The 25,958-nt window shown below is 41.1% G+C and overlaps 1 protein-coding gene across 1 annotated transcript in view; it reads right to left on the reverse strand.

The window, feature by feature from the left end:
* celf4 (CUGBP, Elav-like family member 4) overlaps positions 1-25,958 on the reverse strand; it is a 94,623-nt gene that overhangs the window by 63,487 nt on the left and 5,178 nt on the right. Inside the window, exon 2 of the mRNA XM_030728528.1 lies at positions 9,628-9,710. Coding sequence (XP_030584388.1) covers positions 9,628-9,710 — 83 coding nt within the window. The remainder of the gene's footprint in view (positions 1-9,627; positions 9,711-25,958) is intronic.

Consider the following 25,958-nt stretch of genomic DNA (forward strand, 5'->3'; position numbering starts at 1 on the left):
GGAGCTCCAAAATACTAAAAACATCAAAGACAATTCAAGCAGCCAAACTTGAGTCAGATGCTACACGTACAAAATATGTCCAAAAGTCTTTATTAATTAAGCCATACTAAAGCTATCAGGCCAAATTCACACTAATGCACTTTCATTTATCTTAAATTAAGAATAGATCCCTATCTAGATAAGTATTTTAGCACACTTCCAGAAATAATCTCTCTCTGTACTAGAACTCATGTAAACAGATATCCACATAAATTGCCTGCCGCCATGCTGCACGTAAAATTGCCGCTGTTACTCTTTGCTCCAGCTGCTGCCGCTGTTCATATAGAGTTACATAAAACATAACTCTATCCCAGCAAATCTCTGCATATGCCCTTACCAAACAGAAAACATTCAGACTGAAACGTGAGGTTAAAATAAAATAGCAGTTCTGGCTGATTGAATTGAGGGCATGCAACTGTTTAACTGACTGTGTTCCAACATTGCAATACATAAGAGTACCTAGAAATGTCCAGGAGTTTGTATTGTACATGTTTTATTTAAAAAATATTGAAGGGGTTAATGTGCTTAACAGGTGTTCACAGGTCTTAAATTAATCTCAGTATTTCATCGTGTTGCTGCATTGAATACTGAAAGAAAATATTTTCACTGGATGTCTTGCCTTTATAAACACAGAAAGATAGAAAGCATGGGGGGGGGGGGGGGGGGGGGGGGGGTCTGCCTCTCTGGACAGTGCCTATTGATCGCCACCCGGCACACATCACCACAACTTTCACAAATTGCTATTGAGAAGTGACCTGTAATGCAATTACTGGCCAATCCGGGGCCTTGGCTGCCATCAATTATTAAAAGCTGCCTGAGTCGTGGCCCGCTATGCCGTCTCAGCTGGTGCATTGTGTCATTATCACATCTGCCGGCCACCAGCTCACCAGCTGCTTCAGCGGGGTTGGGAATAAGATTTCTGAGTGCCACTTCACACTCTGTGGAACGTATCAGAGGATATGGGCCAAACGAAGAAATTGAAATTGCCATATTATATATTCCAATGGCTACAGAGAAGGTGAGGTGGTGAAGGTCACGGAATAAAATGGGTTTTGTTTTTTCCTTTGAGCATTACCAATGAGCATGAGAATGGTATTTACAGAAGGGTAAAGCCCCTTTGTGAAATCTGTTTGGTTACTTTATGCTTCATAAGAACTTTTCTAAGTAGAAAACAACATTAATATTGCAGCGTGGCACCGCTGGCATCTACTTTATTAACTTTTAGCCCTGTAGTCAGTGCCAGTAACAAACCAATGGGCAACATTTCTATCCATAATCTAACACTTTTCGAATCATTTCCTACATTTTACCGCTTCACTTTGTTAGCTCTTCAGTAGTTATGATGAGAGATAACATCAACCATGTAAGGATTGCATGATAACTGCACTTGACTTTGAACTGGCTGCATTTTTTCCAGATTTTTTTCATTAAAAAGCCCCTGTTCAAACTGGGCTCACAATTTTTTTTCCCACTACAATCAGTGAAATTATTTATTGGCTATCTCGTTCACTGTAAAATACTGTTACCAAAGCAGCAAAATCGAACCTAGAAAGCAACTTAGCATCAATTTTTAAACACAATTCTATAAAGCCATTTTGGAAAACAAGTCAGGACTAATGTTCATTGTTAGACTTTCAAATAAAATAAAAAGACTTAAAGACAATTACACTCAATAAGCTTTCATTTTATAACAGCAGTTGGTCTGCTTGGGAAAAAATGAAAAGCGCTGATTAACAGAAAGAGCTGATAAAAAGATGCAGAGTATAGTGGGCTTCACAGTAAAAGCTCCAAGAGCCCTGTAAAAGCTCAGGAAAAAAAAAAAAAAGAGATTGCCAAATGAAAATGTTCTCTGCTGTTTTAAAGCATCTGCTCTGCCCCACATTGACAACTGAGAGAGAACAGACTAGTGACTAATGCTTGACAGAAAGGAAAGGTGTACAATCTGGACCATAATATCCGCCAACGATCAATAAAACACAGCTCTAATAGATAAATTATATTGTATGTGTGACTGATTTATTGCATTTTATTGTTTCCAGTTATCTTTCCTCTGTTCTTCAACATTTAATGTGCATGGTAAATTACCTGAACAAGCTACAATAAAAAAAATATCAGACAACATGGCACTCAGTGGTGTGGAAAGACACATTGTACTGTATGCACGAGGAGGCTCGAGAGCTTGAAAAAGACAAATAGATATCGCAGTGTGACATACAACTATTCAGAAGAGAAAAAAGTCACTGTCCTGGCAAGAAATTTCAAAGCAGCTGGAGTCAGGCGAACTCAATACAGCGACAGCAGCAGGAGGTAAAACTATGACAATGGCAGAATGACTATCACAACGAGCTTATGGAGACACTTAAATCTGTGAACTATATGCACACCCAGGGCTGAAGCCAGGCGCACACTGGTTAGGATGCTATTAAAGCCCCCCCCCCTTCCTTTTTTTTTTTTGAATAGCTCCAGCTGCAGCAGCCTCTACTTCTGTCCTCTCTCCCAGCGACAGTCATAGTCACTGCCGGATTTATATCAGTAAGGAAGTCCATGGCTTTGGGGGTTTATGAAACAATTCCAATCAATCAAGAATTGGATGTGTGGTTTCTCTGCACTTGAACAATAATGCGGGCATCACTGAGAAGTTTTTTTTCTCGCAAATTTCTCAAAGTGAATAAACTGCACTTGGGAAAAAAAAAAAAAAAAAAAAAAAAAATATATATATATATATATATATATCTATCATTTTTTTAAAACCACTTTTCGCTTTGGTGAGTGCAAGGAACAGGCTGAAAATGCCAGTTGTGACATTATCACTTGTAAATGCTCAGTGGAGCAGGCTGTTGAGGATGAAGACTCATTGGTGCGCTTTAAGGCCGTGCTTTTGCGGATCGATACAAACTCGAGGAAAAGACAAGATGATTTCAGACTGTGACAGGAGCTTGAGCCAGCTATAGACTAAAATGCTGAAAAAGAGCATGCAACTTCTAAAATTTCTGAAGTGGGGGAGATGCTTTTAGTGTAAATAATGGTACCTCTTAAAGGTGTTTTGAATTGCTCGAACAGTTCAATCCATTTCTTCGGCGAGCACATCACAGTTTTTAAAACTGCTTTTGGCTGAGGTCTTTCTTTGTCTTCCTCATCTTTTTCTGTGAGCAGCACCGTAGTAATCTTTCTCATGAGAGCAATTCGTAATTATAATAATGATTCATACAGCAGCAAATTTCAGTCAACACATGTCACAATGATGACTGGCAATAGGGCTGACTGGGATAGTTACATTGGGGAGTCCTGGCGAAAACTCAAACTGGGTTAGCGCTGTAACACTACATGCGCTGCACTATGGTTCAGTCATTAAAAAAAAAGTGTATAATTTCACATATGGATCATCAGTCTATTGACCCAGCAGGTAGCATGCACCACCTCTGAAATTAGTTGGCTTATTGGACTACAGTGAACTGCTGCCTCGAGACAGATAAATTTTTCTCATTTGTACAATCTGCTCAAACTCCACTTGGCAATGGGAGGTTGTAACATCAGGCCCGGAGCCCAATGATAATGGGACCATTCAGACTTCATATGACAAAAGATGGTGTGTAGGCATGTAATGATCTTTGTTACAATTATGGCACCATTCATGCTTTACTCCTTAAAGGGGTTCAGCCAAAGCCATCCTATATATCCAAAAGTATGTGGACAACCAAAAGCCACAACCAGATTCAAAATGTTCACTTTTTTGAATTTATGGTTATTACACTTCATTTGGCTTGTTTCCTGTGGCTTACACCTTATGTAAAGGTGTAAGCCTTTATGCTAAAAAAAAAAAAAAAAAGAAGCTGAAATGACGTACCAGGCTATTTGTAAGAACCTAATTGCCAGATGAATAGAAAGAGCACATGCTTTAAAGGAGAGGAAAGAGATTAAAAATTGAAGGCAGGAGAGAGGTGCAGCGTTTTCTTTCTCACCCACAGCATGACGTGGATGCGAACGTGGGACTGTCAGCTTTGCAAAGTTGTTGGTAAGGTCTGGGAGAGGGGTTTTTAGATGCTGTTCAACCATCCAACAAGCACTTTGGTTGGATCGGATTATACAGTGCTGGCAGCTTAAGCCCATATGGACTGAGCAACATGTAGTTCAGGGTACAAATCAATCAGTTAATCAATCAAAGCCAAATCCATAGGCATTATTCTGCTGCTCTGTCAGCCTCCATTCTTCAAGGGAGGTTGATCTGGGAACCCAGTTTCAGGAATTTGGGCTTATTTGGTTATAGGAACATTATGGTTATTGGTGTTTGGGTGATAATGTCTGGCAAACAGTGACTGTTTCAGCTCAGCCCAAAGGCATTTAATAGGGTTTAGCAGTTATATTCTTCCACAACAAGCTATGAACAATGCTTTTTTTGGCCCTGGCTTTGGGGCATTGCTCTGATGAATGACAAAAGGGGCTGATCCTAAGCTGCTGCCAAAAGGTTCGACCCACACTATTGTCCTAAATATCACTGTATGCTGATCCATTAAGATATACCATAACTGAAACTGAGAGCCTAATCCAAACAACAAAAAAGCCCCAGAGCTGCAAAAAATGTAGTACCTCTAAAAAGTAAATCGTTAGAAATAAAGACGTACAAAATTAATGAACTGTGATGGGTTTTACAACAAACCGAAATCTGTGTTTACCTCTGAATGTATTACAAACACTATTTACAGAAAGTCTTTCTGCTTTTCTGCTGTCTGTTGGGGAGGCTCATTTAAATTTTTATTGCAGGCTTATGACCCGCCAGATTCAGGCTGCCTACTGCCTCACTTAAAAGCTTTGCTCCTGTGTGGACACTGGATACAGGCTACTGTTTCGTTACCCAGACTACTGCCGGGGCATTCTGCCTTTTTGTTTTATTCTCAGGCATGTCAGACTGAAATAAGTTGCTCATTATGTGTACGAGTTTACAAAAATCTGTGTGTGTGTGTGTGTGTGTGTGTGTGTGTGTGTGTGTGTGTGTGTGTGTGTGTGTGTGTGTGTGTGTGTGTGTGTGTGTGTGTGTGTGTGAGAGGAATATGAATTTTTGGACCGGAGTCATTTCAAGCTAAAACTTGCTTTTGCATCTCTCCGGCATTCTTTCAGTGACTGTGCATTCATTAAATGAAGCACCTTATGGGGCAAATGGTTTTCTTTTGGATAGGGGTGATTAGGATAGTTGATGAGGTGATAGCTTGGGGAGAGAGCAGGGATATTTTAGCTCCAGGGTCTGTGGCATTATTCATGTGGACGTGTAGCTATGCCTCCCGCACACTGCACCATAAATCTAAATCTACAAGAAGGACTGAACTACAGTACTTGTACACAAATCATAACTGAGCACCACCAAAACCCCCCCATCCAAACACCTCTTCACCCACGTCACCTGGGGAGCTTGGCAGTTATTGACCAATGAGGGCGACTTATTGAGAAAAAGCTGCCATGAAAATGGGTCGCAGGAGCCAATCAATGCCATGGATTTTTTTGCCTTGGCATTATCTCAACTAAGAGCAAGGATTGAAAAGGGGGGTTGAAAAAAGAAATAGACACAAATCATTTGGTATGGAGGCACCTCGACTATACCTCTCCCTTCACTCCCTCCATCCACCCACTCTTTCCAATCTGCCTTCATCCACCCCTTACTCTTTCCTCCATCCTGCTATTCATTTGCTTTCCTGTGTTTTCTGTTGTTTGTTTGCCCCTGGGCTGAAAACTCTGTGTGTTTATGTGTGTGTGTGTGTGTTTGTGTGTGTTTGTGTGTGTGAAAGCGCTCTGAAATGACGCATTGATTCACAGTGTTCTATATTTTCTCATCTGGCTCACTATTACAGTGAGAGTCAATTGACGCCGTATTTCTCTCTCTCTCTCTCCTTCTCTTTTACTTTCTCCCTATTTCTTTCCCTCTCTCTATCTTTCTGTGTGTATCGGAGTATCATGTTTTTGAATGGAAGTGCTTACGAGGAGTGTTGTATTGCAGTTACAAGAGAAGTGTTTGGAGTGTGAGTGCATGTGTTGTGAGTATCAGCGGTGTGTTTTGTACCTGTTTGTGTGCATTTGTATGCATTATTTTCTAACTTGGAGCACAGGGCTATGTATTCAGGAGTGCATGCTCCTTCTGTGCACTGTGTGGGGGCCACTTGGTATATTTAACTGCTTGAGGAGATGCCATATATATATATATATATATATATATATGTGTGTGTGTGTTTTTCCCGTGTGTTTTAGGTGTTAGTATTTTTGTGTATTTTTGTGTTTGCAGGAGAATTTGTTGGCGAGTCTTTGTGCAGAATTTCATGAACACGTTGTACTAGCGCCATCGCTGCACCTCCACCCTGTGACCCACACGTAAAAAGCACAACCACGCGCACGTGTGTGCACAAAAATACATCCTCCCACTCGTGAGGATTTTTGCCAAAATCAATAGAGGAGCTTTTTAATGCCTCTCGCTGTAGTACGAGTCTGAAACTGGAGCGCAGGATCACAAGTGTGACAGTCGGGGCCTGGCGTTTGGGACGCGCCCCATTTTTGTTCTGCCTTGCATCCCTCGCTCCAAAAGAAAATATAAACTCCATTTATACGCTTGTTGTCTGCGTACCTTGAAAAAGGGAAAATAATTTTCACTGGTATATTTTCCATCATATTGACTATATTGTTTTTTCTATTTTTTTGTTATCAAGAATGGTCAAAATCTGGAACAGCCAAAAATACATAAATTATGGTACTTTTAGATGTATGATGACTCTGTAAGTCTGAACTGCTGCTGATGGCCTGCCATTTCACCTGGCCATCAGTGTGAGATTAAAAAGAAATCCTTTCCAAAGATTTCTGGCACAGCACACCCACACTGTGGTACTCATCTGCTGTCAAACATACCTAAACCGATGCTTATTGTACCTGCAAAATACACACTTTGCAGTTGGGTTTTAGAAAAAAAAAAAAAAGATTCAATTTAACTGGCTACTAGTTTGAACATCAGAAGCAAACACATGCACTTTTTACAGAGGCATTAGCCTTTTGAACCAAAAATAACAATATAATATATAACACAATAATCAATAACAGTCATTTCTTGCATAACAGGCTCCATGACCTATTGACTGTTCAGTGATCCATCCATGGTTCAAGCGAGTCTTTCCCTCTTTACTTGCTGACTTTGCTCTCTTTGCACTGCTTTGGTTTATCATTGCAATACTGGATCTACATCTTGAATATTTTGAATGTTCAGCAGTGCTGGCTTCTGTGTCAGTTGTCAGTAGAGCTGATTTAATTATGTTAGCAGACACATATTCTCCATCAGCATAATCCTGTGTACCTGTAGTTTGTAGTGCTATAATGGAATGAGCAATGTGAAAACAATTTGTCATCTATCACCAGTAGTACAATGTCAGCGTCACTTTAACATCAGTATTTCTGCTTGTCACTTGTTTACCCAAAGTCTCTCCTGACACTGCACGCACTCAGTCGCACGCACGCACACGCTCAAGCATGCACGTACGTTCACATAAGGCATCCCCCTCAGTACTTTGTCTGAGCTACACCAACAGCCTACAGCCATGCTTACAGGGCATTTCCACTAGGAAGCCAAATCCCCTCTTCTCTCAGCTCACCTGGAAGCGAAAAAAAAAAAAAAAGGATGGCAGAAAACTTTTTAAATGTGAAGGCTGGGGAGCAACTTTGACGGTAAAAAGCGCATCAGGACACAAAGTGAAGGGGAAAGAGGCTTTAACAGGGTAGAAAGGAGATTTCATTTGCAGGGTTTTGGTTGTGTTGGTCTGTGAGTGGGGGATTGATAGAGGATAGAAGGAGAGCAAGTGAAGACGAGATGGAAAAAAACAAAACAAAACAAGGGAACAGAGGTAAGAGGGTGTATTCGTGCACCATAAAACGTCCCACTGCCTTTCCCAGGGCCAGGTCCTCGCTCTGTTTCTAATGAACTCATTTATTCTGTTTTGCTGGATTTACCTCCACCAGCAAGAAAAGACAGTCTCCTGGTCTGCCTGTCTGAATTCTCTGCTTCAGGGTTTGTTGAGCATCTAGGTCTGTCCTATGGCCTGCCTTTGTTTATCTAACTCTTTCCATAGGTCAAAGATAAACTTGAGACTGTCCTACACTGACAAAGGCATGTCTAATTAGTATTTCCTTCTAAAGCAATATTAATTGCGAATGCCTGGTTACATTTATTTGGTGTTGATGCATCGCTCTGTAGCATGTGAAGCCAAACATGGTCCCTTAAAGATGTGAAGACAGACTCCTCAAAACTGTTTTTGTGCCCACATATTCTGGTCTGTGTCAAACAATAGCAACAAAGGCTAAAACATCAATCGGCAGCACACTTTGTGTGAACACAAAATCGCATTCTGGTTTTGGCCAAATATTTAATCTCTCCTCCTCTCTCTCCCTGCGTCTCTGTCTCTCCCTCCCTCTTTCTTTCTGAATAATATGCCACTGGGAAGTGAAAAAAAAAAAAAAAGACTGAGAGCACGGATCCCCACTCCTCCGCTCTTCTTGACTGCACGTCTGTGATGTCATAATCACTCACATCAAAGGCTGTGCGCTCAACACGGCGACTGTCAGCTTCCCTGGAGGCGTCATTAAAAACGAACAGAGCAAACCGAGCCAGGCCTGACAGAAACGCATCAAAACTTCCTAAGATGCGCATACACACACACACACGCAGCTAATGCGTGCAACACATCCATGTTCACGCTCACATGCAAGCATCAAGGAGTACGGACGCACTAATCAAAATGTGTGACAGAGACAGACACATGTACACACGCAGACACATGTGTAATCACAAAATCTTGTGTACACCAAAGGAAAAGCACACATTGCTGATAATCCCTCAGACTCACATGCATGCACTACTACAAACTGAAAATCTACATCTTCTCTATGACAAAGTGAAAACTTCCTCGCCCTGTCACGCAAGAAGAGGAGTAGAGCATTCAAAGGAGCACGCTTTGCTTCCAGCTGTACACGCGTGTGAGGAGCAGCGGCCATAGCATGTGGACATCTGTCGTGAAGATGTGGCGTGTTGATACGCATTCATAATGCACTCCTGTGTCGTTGCCAGTTCTGGGACATGAAGCAGGGCGTGCACATAAATGTAGAAAGATCCACCAGCTTTTCATTCCACTCTCTGTCTATCTCTTAACACACTTGCCCACACACATGGGTGCATGCACACGCACAGACGCGCTCATTTACACAAACTGGAGAAAGGACTATAAATAGTGTGCCTATGATGTGATGCTGTGTGGTTTCTCCCTATGGGTTTGTGTAAGTGTGACTGTCAAAGTGAAGAGAGAGGGAGGCAGTGAAAGGGTGGGGGGGGGGGGGGGGGGGGGGGGGTGGATGATGGCAGAAAAAGATCTTTAAGAGAGAGAAGTGTGGTGTGTAACCAGTGATAAACAGTACATGGCAGACATGGCAAAGACAGAGAGTCCCCTCTGAGCTGAAATAAATATAAGTCATTATATGTTAAAATGAGCATCTGTGTTTGTGTGCGAGTGAATCCAAGATGTGTTTATGTAAGACTTTGCTTCTGGGTCGGCGTGTCGTTCCTCGTGTACGACTTACTCCTGGCAGGGTCTTCTGCTCGTGCAATGCATTCTGGGCTTTCAGGGCTGACTCTCTGGCACAGTAGGTGAGGAAGGCACAGCCTGAAATACAGCAAGAGAGAAAGACAATTATGTGAACTGGGGACAGAGAAGGAGAGACAGCTATGGGAGGGGGCTGCACCAATCATCAGCAAATAGCTAAAAACAACACACACGCACACACACGCACACAGAGTAAGCCTGCAGCCATAGCTCTGAAACTCTGTCTACATGGCCGCACTGGGAATTTGCCCGTGTTTGTGTGTATGGCTGCGCATGTTTGTGCACAATGAACAGCATTTCGGTGACTGAACAAATTGAATATTTCTGTGAATACAAATGCAATCCAATGGATGCAGAAGGGAAATAAGCGGGACCAAAAGTTGCGTCAACGTGTGATGATTTGTGCATTCTGTTGCGTGAGAGCCACCATGCCCCCATCAACACATCAAATCTGACTGAGCTTTCTCCCTGGCAGCCTGAAATAGCAGTTATCCATTCGTCCATCGCACTCTTCTGGCTGTTGTGACAGGGATAGACAGCCTGACAGCTTCTTTCTCTCTCTCTCTCTCTCTCTCTCCCTCTCAGCCACCCTCCCTCTACTTTACTCCCTCCACCCTTCATTTCTCCATCTCTCTGCTCCATATGTTCCAAGACTACCCACAATCCTTGGTTTTGTTAGCACCTGGGCTGACATGTGGGGGTGGAAAGAAGATGGAGACGCAGGAGGCAAGGCAGAAGAAGAAGAAGCCATGGGGGAACATGCACGCTGTTCCCTTGCCACCCCCTGTTGACAGTGAGGCACACACCACTGTCAGAGAGCTGACAAACTGTCAATCTCCAGATCAAGCCTAATGATTCATGTGTGTGACAGATTAATAAAACACTTACAAAGACAATTGCACAATACACCGATGCGCAATTTGAGCTCATACTGTACACACAGGTATTTTGCGTGATTGCTAAGATGCAGATTGTGGGAAAATGTAAACATTTTAAACCCATTTTTGTCACAATCAGAGAAAGACACAAACATGCACAATTAGCTTTTGGGTGTATTACATTACAAAATAACAAGGATTAAAGAAAGTGAATAAAGAGATAGTCAAAAACATTATACATATCTGACTGACTATATATTTATCATTGTTTTTTTTTATGTTTTGAATTACAAGTGTCTACATGGAGACACTTCCAAACTGTTCTCTGTTGCCACGCAGCAAACATAAGCACAAAGAGACAAAAGAGCCATAGTTTGTTCTGGGAACATCAGGAGCTAAGTATTGGATGATCATCATAGACTCCTACCCACAAAGACCAAAAAACAGTGCATTTTAAATAATGCACCCCCTTTTCAAAGCTCTTTCCATTTGTGGTTCTCTTTGTTCTTTTTGAATACTGAGGGCTATTTGTTGTTGAGTGTAACATCATGTACTGTATGTAGAAGGAGCGTAGCTCCCATCCTCTCTGCTCCGTGTCTTTAACCCCAGGTCGTCCTGATGGTGGGACACTAGGCAGCTCTGCTTGTTGGTGTTTTTAATTAATGTGCCTCTCTCTCATTAGGCAAAGTGGGAGCTGGCTGCTGACAGCTTGGCTACCTCCTTGTCCTCTCCGGGCCCTTCGTGTCAGCACTACATGCCGTTGCTGTCCCAGAGGAAAGACACACGAGCCTCCAATTCACACGTCTTGACGCTCATTCACATGTTTGGAGCACAGGCACCTACGGCAATCAGTGTGTTCAACGTAGGAAGAAGTATTCATATGCCATACTTGAAGCCAAAACAGCAATGCCACAATGTGAAAATACTTCATTGCAACAATAAAACTGCAATTTTGGTTAAAGACGCATATACTTGCAAAATATATTTAAGTTGCATAACTTTAATTACTCATCATGAAGTTTTACATTAACATTTTAAAATTATTAGTAGTATGTGAATTTGTTGCATTGTGATGCAGAGTGTAGCTGATATGGATATTATTTTATTTTCTGGTATGTAGTTTGTTCCAGAGGTTCCCAACCCTTTTTTATTATTATTATTATTATTGTCTGTTTCACACCCACAGTGATAAATTGCCTTTATACAGAAGAAAATCTGCAACATTAGAAGACAAGTTACATAATGTTAGTTATGCATTTGTTTGCTTGCAAAGGCACATTGGCATGCAGACTGGAGGAACACGGTGATCTAATCAACTATAGTATTTTATTCCCAAACAAAAAAAAAAAAATGTAGATGCATTTTATTTATGAAACAATAATTTCCATTTATTCAAATGCACCTTTCTCCCCCACATTTTGTAATGTGCCCAATCACAACAGCAGATGTACCTCTTGGAGTAAAAGTACCTGTAGTCATATTTAATCAGTGTTACACATGGATTACTGCTTATTAATCCATGTGATCACTGTGTGTTTTGTACATTAAAGCTTAACCTGGAAACACTCGTGCATTTATTTAGATTCATTCACATATGAGGAATGGATGCTATAGCATGGTGAAACACAAACACACAGACACACATGCACGCCAACACACACACACACATGAAAAGTGACAGTCAACAAATGTTCAATTTATCATCATTGTCACAAGTCAGATGCTGGCAGCAGCTCTAGTATCTGACTAAGACCCATATTGGCCCAGGAGAGAGAGATAAGCTGTTTGTTTCTGCTGTCAATGCTGCCAATTTGGTTTCCCATCACTTCAAATTCAAATCAACAGCAGCGCAGAGGGGGATCTGAGAGAATGTGTATGTGAGAGGAGAGGAGAGAGGAAGATGAGGGAAGATGGGAAAAAAAAAGGGCAAAAAGAAAGAGGGGGAGGAGAACAGCAGAGAGAGGAAAAGCAGAACAGCGAGGGATGCTCGGTAAGAGAGGGAGAGGGAGAGAGAGGAGATAAGATCACCTAGCTTCTGTGAACACCATCCCCCTGTGTCCTACACTCGCTTCTTATCTCAACTGCAGCAGACACCCTAAAGGGACACACACCCACCGAGAGAGAGAAACAGAAAAAGAGGGAGAGACAGAGAAAGAGGGAGAGGGAGAGAAATATGGGGAAGGAAATGAGAGAAGATGAAAGAAAGCAGCAGGGGAATGGTGGAGGCTGAATACTTTCTGGTGGAGGAAGAAGAAAGAAATCTGCCATCGCCGGGCCTTATTTAAACGACAGCTGTGTTGGACCACATGGAGCTTTGACCTTGTTGATTTGGAAAACCCAAATTTGATGAGCTGCCTTTGCCAATGAGTTGCCCAACAAGTTGCTAATGGGGACTGATCCATTGTTTATTTAAGTACTCTCTTCTAAAAGATAACTCCACGAGGAGGGATCATTTAGAAGAAAGAACATTATATATTAATCTACAAGAGCTTGAGTAATAAAGTATTTTGACAATTAGATGCCGATAAAGCAACACAGCAGAGCCGTGTCCCGAACAAAAGTAGGAAATGGGACAGGACCCCAGAGCCTAGACGCTGGTGATGGAGCAGGGTAAGCAGATGGCTGATGGAGACTTCGTGTTACTCTCTGATTATCCAGGATGAGGTTGAGATGGAGAGGAATGCAAGACAGTTGAAAGGCAGTACGACAGAATAGCTCTGTGCACCTAAGAGAGAATGGGGATGGTGGACTGATTGTCTTAGATAAGAGGGCAAGAAGCTCATTGGACCACAAAATTGCAGTGATTTTGACAGCAAAGTGGCAGTGAGACAGAGGCAGTGAAGAAGAGAATTGCTCAAACATGTAATGCGGGCATTTGTATGGAAACAGATTTTCCTTATTAAGCTAAGCTTCATTTTAATGACTGTCGCCGGATATCAAGCCAGGATTCTGGCTAGGCAGGATGGTTGCATATTCAGGAATCCATTAGACACACAGACAGAGCAAGATTACCCCCAATTTGAAGAAGTGCTTCAATCAGAGATTTGTTTTGTGGGGTTATAGTTTAACTCATGAAGAGGTAAGGTCGTCAACTTTGTTAGAGAAGGAATCCAAACATCTGATTTGTCAGAACGTCACAGTTAAGTGGTGGAAAGATTTGTGGCTTTGTTACTTTAAGAGATATGTTACATATACATGTACATATGTTACTATTTCATCCAATCTTCATAAAAAAAATACAAATATTTAAAAAATATTGAACAGCTTACTTATTTTAATTTTTTTAATAGCTAAAAACAGTCGAGATATTTAGCATTAGCATGTATAAACTGCATGTAAATTCCTTCTCAGGTAATTAAAACCCTCAAATTCCCTGAAACAATATAGCAACCACGATCTCAGTGACATCTCTGGCCCAGGATGGGGACACACCATTCTTCAAATTCTCCTCTGAAACTAATTATAATCCTCCTAAAATTAAAAGGACTAATGAATTAGTGCTCTGCACTGTTACTGGACACATGAATCACTTTTTACCAGCATACATTGCCTGATGCCACCCAAGACTAAAAAAACTTGAGGGACAATGTTATTGTACAGAATTCTCTAATTATCTTCTGCCTATTAATTCAGGGATTGTAAAAGGCTGACATAAAAAGTTCCCTCCTCTCGCTCTCTCCCTCCTTTTATTCCCAGGCACAGATGAGGAGAAACTCCCAGTGATCATTTAAATATTTCAGAACATCTTGGTAAGAGCCTAAAAAGAGTCAATAGCATTAAAAAGCTTTATCCACGGCACAGCTGAAACTCTGCTCTGCATATCCCTGGAACTCTGCCTTGAAAAACTTTGGCATGAAACTTTGTTTGAGGCTGTCCAATTTCAGTCAGTCAATAGAAATCTCCACGTCTCCCCCCCTACCTCAGTTCTGTTAGCACTTATCTTCACCTGAAAGGGTTGACCAAGGACAGACTTTGCTCAATAAACAGAGGAATGTTTTTTTCTCCTTTTTAAAAGATTGACCTTAAGACAAGAACGTTCTGACTGGATTTCTGTGAGTGCTAAGGCTTAGATAACGCTCTTCAATTCACTCTTGAAATGGGTCAGAGTAAAGACAAAAATTCTTGACTTATTGTGTTCAGAGAAATAGCATATAAAGCCTTGGTCTTTTAGTCGAATGGTGAAAATGAGTAGCACTGAGTGCAAAAGTGGAATACTAATAAGTGCTATATTAAAAGAGTTTCTGAATGATACAGTTGCCCTTGTACTGCTGTAACTGGGACACTCAGTATGAGCCATACGATTGCTATTCAGTCTGTATCTGGTTTTCAAACACCATAAAATTAAAAGAGTAAAGTTAATACTTGCAATGCCGAAAAATCTACTTTTAAAAAATGAAATAAACACAGCTATTAAAACCACCATCTCTATAGCTACAGCATATTCCGCTGCTGTCTTCATTGGCTGTGGATTCATTCTCGCCATTTCTCCAACGCACGGATATATTGAAATGTTTAGGATTAATTAAAGTGGCGGACTTCAGAAGAAGTCACATATCTCCAAGTCAATCCGATATCAAAGTGTAAAAGCCCAGACAAGTCCCCTCACTTTTGGTTCTGCGAGGAATAGTAATTCAATAAAGTGAGCAGCAGCCGCTCATATCCCCTTCACCTTTGCTGACCTTTCAGATCATTACTCACCAAGGAAGAAAGAGACAGAGGATAGAGGCTATTTTAGGGGACACTGGCAAGGTCTCCGGGAACACTCCAACTTTGTCCTGTATCGTCTTAAAATCTTTAATTGGCTGCTGTAATCGCTGATTAAATGGAAAAAGCACTTTGAAGCCCGCAGTAGAAGCTCGGAAAACAGAACTGTAGTCTGCGTGAACAAGTGGAAAAAATAATTCAGTTGCCAACATCAAGCATCTTTTTGTTCATTGTGTGAAAGAGGTCTTAAAAATTCAGGAGCTGTTTCAGGGGACGAATGAATGGTCTTGATTATGATATTATTTCAGCAGAGTGAGGCAGAACTGAGGGGCAGTATTATGAAAGAGGAGGTGAATTCATTTGTAATAGAGTGTAATAGCAGACGCAGCTTGCCCATAGGCAGTTATATGCAGATCCCTCAGTCCTCTCTTCAGGGGAACAAGAAGAATCCATAATACAGAAACACACTACGAGTGTGCCACTGAGGGAAGAGGAGAGCAAGAATAGACAGAGCAAATGTTAATAACCAGGTGATGGATGAATCTCTGAGGGACGGCACTTCTGTACGTCTGTTATATTTTTTCCATTCTTAAAAGTGCAGGACATAGTCATTTTGAACAATAAAGGGGACTCCGGTTGTAACTAAATTACTTTCTGAGATGAGGATATGAAGATCGTAAAATAAAAGTCATTATACTATATTCTATGTGAATACTGAGTTCTGATTGACTCGGGGTGTAAAATAAATTTTAATAACTGGGCATTTTCTGCAAAACTGTTAAATCATCAAGCCAAATCAAAGCTTGCTCGTGGTCTGAATGTGAATTTTAAGTAGCAAAGTGAAAAATGCCCTGAATAAATTGGCCCCAAATTGCCCCAAAATATAGAAGCTTAAAAAAAAAACAGGTAACGTTACATTTTACAGAGGTGCCTTTAGGGGGACAATAAAGAGAGGAAAAAAACACAGTCAAGATTACAGATTCATGCAAACTAAAAACTGTTTTTCCAGTGTGGTGTCATTTTCAGTGTGCACAGTAGAAGTCCCTAAACATCTAGACGGCGTGACACTGTAGCAAAATGTTTGGGACTGTCACTGTCATGGGATTTGTCGGCATCTCCAAGGATATGCAGGAGAAGCAGCAGATGGGAGTTTGCCTTTTAACATCTGGTTAAGATGGTTATAGGGTTTCTTTAGGGTTTTTCTTTTAGGCTTCTACATAGAACTTGTGTCTTCAGGTTGAAGACCGACTGATTCATAGCACCACCTCCTAATGCGACCTTTCTATACTTCAATGCTGTTTTAGAGCATTGCTTTGCATGTCAAAAAATGACACTAAAGAGGGGCCCAACGCACTGAAATGTGATGAGAAGGCTGTTTGTCTAAGCATCAGTGTGCAACCAGTTGGGAGTGACATCCTCACATTACAACTATGGATGATGAAACTTTTTTTTTTGTGACATACATGTGTGAGAAACAGTGAGAAACTTTAAATGGTTTGTGCTTGCGCTCGTGTGTATGCGTGTGTATGCGTGTGCGCGTGCAAGTCCCTGAAGACAACAAGTCCCATCTTTCGCCCCGCTTGCCAGAGTTGCCGTCTCTAAGCTGTGCTAATCGATCGGTGAAGGAGGAAAAAGGGCCAGCTTTAATGTGTTGCATGTGAAGGATTTACTGGAGAGCACAGCCATTGAATCAATGGAGTAGAAAATGCATCATTAGGACAGTGTCAACTCCCCCTGCCCTTACAGACACACACATTCACACAGACACACACAGAGTTACCCCCAACCCTCACTCAGCCCCCCCACCTACCCTCCCAGTACATTAAGGGTCAGAACAGAACACATACACACATTAATACAATCACATATTATTATTATGCACGCATTGAGAGGGCATGCATGTGATGCTCGAGCTCTCATACCACAAAATAAAACACCTTCTTAAACAGCACTCACTCTGAGTGCATCACATGAAACATGAATGCTTGAACACCCACTTGTACACTCTTGTTAAAAGCTCCCCTGATGGCAAAACATGGACATCAAATGTCCCAAAAATCCAGGCAGACGAATCACTTCACTCTCCTCCTGCTGCTGCCATTTTGTCAGGAAATGTTTGGGAGAACTAAAATTAGCTTTTCATGATATAAATTATTAAAACTGCAGTGACTCCTGTGAAGAACTTAAAGTCTGAACCAGTACATACCAGGTCAGTCACTGTGGGAAATTTATTGAGCCAGACTAATATAACAATGTAGGACAGATACATTAATGTTTCTGAGCCCATATTACAACAGTTCAATGTTTTATGTGGAAATAATATACTTTACTCAGTGGAAAAACCTCTGAAGGAGTGTTTAGACTATTCTGGGACACCAATGCGCTCCTTCAAAAACCAGCAGTATAAAGATCTTTTCAGTGATTTGGGTTTCCTGTGCATGCACACCATTAATAGACAGAACACACCAGCCCAGAATTACCACCGTGTGTGTCTGACAATAGTGTGTATGTGCTGGGTTGTCGTAGCACACACGACTTTCATGAAGAATGGTGTTTCTGTGAAAAGTTATCATCTAACGCTGCAGTTAATACTTTACCAAGAGGTTTTGTTACCGTAGAAACTGTAGCTTTTTCTCTGTACAGTTGGAAAAGACTGAGAGTGAAACATGACCCGTGAGTCACACCGGCTCACGTTGTTCTGACATAATGGATCTAAAATTAAAATGTTCAAAAGTTACTGTGTGTCCCCAACTACTGTTTGGATTCAAATGGGGATGTTGACAGATTCAAATGAACTGAACATGCATTCAACATTCAAACTGCAGCAAACTTTATATTTTTTATAATTATCACAACAAAATGTTTTTTTTGTTTTTTTTTAAAGTGTAGTATATGTTGAATAATCTGGGGTTCATACTTCTTCCACATGGTAAACTCATGGCTCAGTGTGGATAGCAGTGCTAACCTGTGACAAAGCACAAGACCCAAGATTTGGGGCCACAAGTGGAAGAGGCTAGTGATGGCTAAATTTTTCAGATATATTCAGATAGATAGATAGATAGAAAGCATAGTAGGTCAACAGTCAGACAAGAAACGCTGGCAACGCTGATTAATCACAAATCCATCTACAGATGAATCATGTATCACTAAGAAGACAAAGTGACAAAGTGAATTCTGTCATGGGAGTGGTCCCATGTCTCATCCCCCTGGTAAAACACTTACAGGATAAAGACTCCCATTAATATTCCTCTGTGCTCCTCTCCTCTCCTCTCCACTCCACCTGCCTCTCTCTTCTCCTTTCCTCTCCCTGTCCTATTATCCTGCCTCAGCGGACATCCTGTCCTGTCCCGTCCGCCTTGCCAACCTGCAAGATGGAGATGAGAGGACGATCCAAATGCAGAAGGGGGAACATGAATCATTACACTTCCTGTTGTTGCACACCGTCCGGGGAAGGAAGAGAGAGGACGCCCCCGGGGCTCCGATTGATTCCGGAGACTTAATTGGGTTTATTAGCCAAGATGTTGGGCCCCGTGAGGAGGCTCCCAGAGGCCGTGGAGTCCCCCCCACCCCCATTCCCACTCTTCTGAAGGAGAAAGCCTGCGTAATTGTTTTCCCTCCATCTTCTGTGTCATTGTCAGATGGGTCCTGCGGGATTATTAGCAACCCCAGGTCCCTCAATAATTCATCCAGAGCTATTTATACACAGATGGAGAGTCCTCTAAAGTCTCCCCCAGTGAGATTATCTGACGCTTAGACAGACAGACAGAGAGAGGGAGAGCAATGAAGAGAAACAGGGCTACAAAGGGAAAAGCACGAGAGAGACAGAGAGAAAATGGGAGAGACGTACAAAGAGAGTAAGAAGGATGGAGAGAGGCAATCACAAAAAGAAATGCAAAGACGAGCAAAGCAAGCTTGACAGTGAGAATGAGAGACAGCAGTGGTTTAGGTAGACACAATGACAGTGATTCTGGTGTGCATTGAGTTTCAAGGTGAAACTCTCTGCTCTGCTTTGCCAAAGTGAACAAAAGCACTGTCCCGGGAATAGCATATCCTCACACAACACACATTAATGGCTTTTAATCTTCCCCCTTTTTCCTTCATTTAACACAATTAAGATGTTTGCAAAGCTAACCACTAGTCGCTATAGGGAGGACAGATGAAAGACATTCAGGGATTTCCATGTACAAAGTAAACACAGTTATCCATCCTTTCTAACGTGTCAACGCGTAAGACCAACAAAACAGCAGCCGGCTATTTCTTAAATCACCTAATAATTCACTAGCATAACATTAACACATTAGCGTATTAACATTAGCGCATTAAACAGCTTCTAATCCCAAACAGATAGTGGCTGGGCTACAGAAGGCTGTGACTGCCTGCCTTTAATAGCTTTGCAGATACCTGTGTCTTTCCGCCTGCAAGTTAAGGGGACATTTTGTTGTCGTCAGACTAATGAAGCCTTTGGCGCACAAAGTTGATTTTCAAAGTCCCTTTGTTGGCGCTCCAGCCGCAGATAATTATATATATTCATCCCCTTTGGCAGTCACTTTTATCCAGCTCATTTAGAAAGCTTGGCTTCCTCTTGGACAAATTGGGACATTGAAAGGCAGATTGGAGTGATAGTTTTTACATTTTGCATCGATGGCACATTAATCAGGGCAACTATGGCTATGGGAAAAGTCTTAGGCGCCCTCTGAAACACAAGCCATTTATCTGTAACAAATACTATCACTATTAAAGTTATGCCTTTATCTAAATGCATTGTTTCATTCTGTATGAATGTGAAGTAAATCTGCAATTTAGCAAAACATGGGAACTTAAAACTCTTAAACCTAAAACTAATAAATCACAGAGTCTGGATTTTGGAAATGGATTTCAGAGAATAAAACAGTTTCACACACTGAGTTGTGTCAAAGAAAGCATCACCTGAAGACAAAACTGCATTTCTGCAGATATTTTGGAACAGCAAACTTTCTCGTTGAAGCCAGGCAAACAATAATTTCACTGAAACATCTGTCATTTAAAAAAAAAAAAAAGGTTTCAAAATGTTCCCCCTTGTATTTTAACTGAATATAAAAAAGTTGTTTTGGAACATGACAGCGTGAACTGATTTGGAAACACTTTAATCAGTGATCAATAATCAATGATAAATGGAGTAAGTAAGTTTACAATGAAATCATAATGATTAATGCTTATTAACAGGTAAGTAGTTGGTTTGTAATGCTCAGGTTTATAACATTTGATTTAAAGTACATAAAAGTGGTGGTGGAGAAATTCCCATCACTGTGAACCTTTGTGTCATAACAAACATACATTGTAACATTACTAATGACTAGCAAAAATATTGCTTGTTAATCTTGCAATGACTGTTTACTTGAGTCTACTTAACAGTTTACCATTTGTTACTGATGGTTGTTATGAATTGCTAACACCAGTTTGACACTTTTTCTAAAATAATGGGAAAGTTTTGTTAGCTTTAGGTAAAGCCAATGCCAAATTAATTGCTACTGCCCACTGTGTCCTTACAGTATTGATGAACGATCTATAAAGAAAGAACATTTTTTTCCCCCTCTCTCTCTGCTACACACCCACACATACACACACTTCTGTTGCTCCAGGGAAAGCAAAGCTTATCAACTACCCAGTGCTCACACACTCACACACACACACAGACTTCACTGTCTCTATCTATAAACCCCATGAAATCATTCCACACCAAGTGAAGCAGGCTATGTATAGGTTTGGCCAGGGTTCCATCTCCTGTTCTGTGATTAAAGGACCAAACTAATAGGCTCTGTCTCATTGGGAACCTGTGCGGGGCTGGGAGAGACCTCCGAAGCCATTAAATTGCAAATCTGTAATAATTTGCTGAAGGCTTTCTGTCCAGATCATTCCCTGGGCTGATTTTTGCATTGAGGTAGCGTTCTGAATGGCCAAGCACAAACCCAGCTGAGCCCACCAGCTAGCCAGCCAAGTTAGTCTACAAGGGGGCACGCTCACACATACACACACACACACACACACCACACACACACACACACACACACACACACACACACACACACACACACACACGTGCGCATGCGCACACACACACATACACATACGCACCATATTTACTTTACAAGAACGACAATGCAAAGTTTTGCCGAGTCGTTTTCATTTAATTTGCACCAACAGTCTGCTTATAATTAAATGCTAATTTATGGAGGCACAAGCTTGTCATTAAAATATCTCCTAACCACCTTTGCCATATGTTCATAAATCCATAAAAGTTCAAACCTGGATTTTTGGGGTGCAGATTTGTGTAACGAAACCCTCTAAAAGAACGTAAAGGATATTTCTCCATTAGCTGAACAGTGGCATCCTACATGAACACTGAATTATTTTGAAGGGAGACAGCTGAAGAAGATATTTTTTTAACAAATTTTTTTCAATTGAAGACGAAAGCCCGTCCTCTGCCAGACCAATGTTAATTGAAGAGTAATTCTCATAATTTTACACAGTACAACAAATACAGATTTTAACTAGTTTTTCATTAAAAAAAAGCTTCAACAGCCAATCAGTTCCACGGTAAATTGAAGCATCTTGATTATAAAAAAGTACAGAAGTGCAGAAATCTTTAATGTGGTTGCTTTTGGAAAAAGAAAAACAAACAATGGTTTGTCCAGACTTTTCTGCTGCACGAGATGAAAAGTACTGTACATTGCATCAAAGGTATTCAACTTTGATGCAATACAGCTGCAGCATGCTGATGACAATAGAAAACCTCTATAATGAAGCAAGAAGTTGTTTTTGCCACAAGCAAACTACACAGCTGCGCCCTCACGTTAACAAATTAAAATAGCAGTCAAGATCAAACTTCAAAAACTAACATGTGAGGGAAATACACAAAAACACGCACACCACTGACAAGTATACAAGACCAATCCAATTAACATGTTGTCAGAGATCATGCTAATATGGAGGGCACTTGCTTATTTACCCATGGGGCAGCTGGGAGCTGCAGGGGTCTAATTCTGCTCCCATCCCAGGAAGGTCATTCTCCCTACTCAAGCCATGATGGCCACAGAGTAGTGCTTAAATCTGGCAAAATGCAGCCTATAAATTACAGCAGAGGACAGAGGGGTCAGAGCCTGGCATGGAACTGGGCCAGGAGCTATCAATCTGCCGGGGCCAGTGAGGGCGACATCTGTCTCTGGGACTCCCTCACTCTTTTTACTTCTATCTCTGCCTGTCGTTTCCCATTCCTGCTTTTCCGACTTTCCTTTTCAGCCCCTTCCGTCTTCCTTTTGGTCCTTTTTCTTGCTCCGTGTCTGTCATTGAACAATCTTCCCGTGCCTCCATTTTTAGACTGCACCTTCCTTTACAATCACTGCTCCCTTTCTTTTATATTCCTCTGCCTCTTGATATTCTCTCGCTGTCTTTGTGTGCAGCCCCCACCCAAGCTCTCCTCTATGGATCTCCCTTGCCTCTTTTCACGCATTCTCTTACATCATCCCTGTTTCAACATGTCTCTAATTCTCCTTCCCTGTCTCCTGCTCCCTCTCTCTGTCTCGAGCTCCTTGTCGTTTTACGCACTCTTGCACCATCTCCCTCTGCAGCGATATGTTTTGGTCTATCTGCTCTCCAACCAGCAGGACAGAATAAAGCCTTGATGTACTTTCCCTCAATGTGATGCCAATATCATTTGAATGGTAATATCTGATGGCAAAATGCACAGTTTGGAAGGAATGAAAATGGAACGAGATGGACCCAGTGGGTATTCAGAAACAAATACAAATTTGAAATACAAATTCAAAGCTGATGTCGTTTGGGATTGTGCAAACTACACGTTTTTTCCCTAAACAGAAAACCGATCAGTTACAAACCTTTTCTGAAGCAAGTAGCTAACTCGAGACATCACTGTAATATCACACAGAGAGAACAAATAGTTTGAATATGAGGCTAACTCTGGAAGTCAAAACTTGTCAAGCCTAATTTACAACAAACATGTCTTTTTGGTTGATGCTTTTCCTAGTTTTGTCAGAACATCTTGCACTACATTTGCTACCCAAACCCTCGAAAACTTCCACATAACTTATTAATCATACTCCATTTTCTGAATCAAACTTGCCTTTGAATAATTGAGAGGGCTCTTTGAAAAGCCCTAACCTCCATTCCCACCTTCCCTTTACAAGTCAACGTGGTGCATTTTTAATTGGAGGGGGCATGAAATAGGCATGAAGGGAGATGGGAAGAAAGTGAATTGGAATCAGGGACACTAAAATTGTGGCAGTCATGGCACAGCATACGAGGTTGTGTGCATGCAAACAGAGAAGCATAAATATGTGTCTGGCCTGGCAAGCCGCACGAGCCTATGAGGCGTTCTCTGCGTGGAATGATACTACATGGCTCATGTAATCCCTGCCTAGCAGACAGACCTAGACACGCCACTTTGAGTTATGTTTAGCGATTTGGTTGAGAATAAACATCAATTAAACTTTCTACGAAGCATAAATCTCCAAATCCGAATGATCTGTTTAAGTATACATGAAACAGTCTTGTAGGGGCTAAAACGGTAATTCAAAGCACATGCATTACAGTTTGGGATAGTGGTGTCTGTTTGCAAGGTAACAGCAATGATTTGCTTTTGTGATATTAAAACCAAATTTAGCCTTGAGAACAATATAAGAAAGGGTCAGAACAGAAAAAATGTTAATATATTTGGATGGGGACTGAAAGGAATAAAAGCCCCTTGGAGCCAGATATGTAACAAGAATTAATGCTTGCAGGGTATGCATTAATGGGCCATTGCCACAGTTGGCTGTGACAAACTTTGGTTCTATTTTTCATATTGCTGCTGTGTCATGCTGCTATTTCCTTGTGGAAAGCCTCTGCAGTAGAGAGCTGCAGCTGGGCCCATTTTTATGAGCGTACTGAGATTTTGAATCAGGTTTGGACCTAAGATCTATTAGTAAGCATTAAAAAAAGTCACTACTGAGTGCTACTCTGACTATGATTGAACTCCCCAGACTGTAAGCACACGTGGCACCATCTTTTCCTGTATGTCGACACACACAAAGCACATAATTCCAAACCATATGCACATGAAAAGATGAGCAGATGACAAATATATAGAGAAAATGTATGTATACATCCTTATGAATGCACAGCTGCACATACACAGATATGTGTATAATAAAATTTCTGACCATAATGCCTCCTGACTGTGCAAAGCTCGATAAAAGGAGCCAGGAGGTTTAATCCAAAAGGCAAAACACCAGCTTCTAACTTCAAAAACAGAGGAGATTTATAAGCCTTTGACTGCTGAACAAAGGAACTATTGTTAAACCTTTTACACTGAACAACTACATATAGAGCACAGCGCCTGTGTAATTGCACGGCACAGATAAGTTTTCTGGAAATGGAACAAAATGTAAAATCTATAAATTTAAGCAAGAAAAAGAGACACACACATTATATGTTTTTGAACTGGCATGCATGAAACTGTATTTGTGTTCCTCTAACATTCTGAAAAACATTTAGTTCTTCAAAACTTTGAAAGAAACCTTATCAAGCTAAAAAGAAAGAAAGAAGGCTCTTCCCCCACAGGAAGCACTATTATTAGCACTGCAGACTTGAACGCAATCAGCAGCAAAACAAAAGTAAAACTCAAAAACAACATGTAAGACTTTCCAACATTTCAAAAATATTGCATTTTCTATCTCCAGAATCGGCCACCGGTATTTGAAGCAAGGGGTGTGGAAGTAGTATTAAGGGGAGCTAAAAGATTGAAGAGGCCCAAAGCGTCAACTTTTTAAAAATTTACCACAAAGCACAATAATATTTAGCTGATGCAAGAGCCTTGAAAACAGAAAACATTTACCTCTCCAAGGAGCACTTGTCAAAAAGATTTTTTTTTTTTTATCCTCTGAAAAAAATGGTACACCAGGGCAATAAACACGGCAATAGGAAAGCAAGATTAGGAAACAAAGACAGAAAAAAGGGGATTGTGGTGCAAGTATCTCAGCCTCTTTTTATGGAAAACAAAAAAAACAAATGTTGATGAAACATTTAAGGCAGGCTTTATTTGAAGCCAGCCCTGGGTTAACTCTGCCAAAACACAAGAAAGCTTTTACAATGTACACAGAAGGTTTTCAAAGATTCCACCTTAGAAAGTGTTGGAACTATTCTATCTGTCACCACTGCTGTCCACTGCGGGCCACGACTTTACCATGTAGGACAGGTTTGAACTAAATAACAATGCAGTTGTGTTTATTTTTTAAATTATAATTATTCAAAATATATTACATTTGTAAAGATGTGCATTGACTGAGTGGAGAAAAAAAACACTTTGTTATTAGAAAGTGTGCTCTTGTTATTCTTAAAGTTTTTTTTAAGTAAAGTTTGCTGCAGTTTGAATGTTGAATACATGCCAGTTGGTTTGCATCAATCTTTAGGGAGTGAAATGAGATGAACAGGCAGGTATACAGCCTTCCTTTTACATAATCTCCCTCTGTGTATGTAAAGGTCAATGGTTTTAATGAGAGGACTGCCGAGGTCAGGGGAGCCAGAGGGCTCCACCTCTCTGACAGGCCACATAACTCCAAACCTGCTGTCAGCATGCTAATCCTTGCACAAGCTCCATGAGCACTCCCTCCTTTGGCTTGGTCAGACCATCTCTCAGTGTGACTAACTGGCTCCCTGCTCGGCCATAAGCCAGCCCCCATCTGACAGTCCCCTC

The sequence above is a fragment of the Archocentrus centrarchus genome, chromosome 5 (genome assembly GCF_007364275.1).
Source record: "Archocentrus centrarchus isolate MPI-CPG fArcCen1 chromosome 5, fArcCen1, whole genome shotgun sequence".
Lineage (NCBI taxonomy): Eukaryota > Metazoa > Chordata > Actinopteri > Cichliformes > Cichlidae > Archocentrus > Archocentrus centrarchus.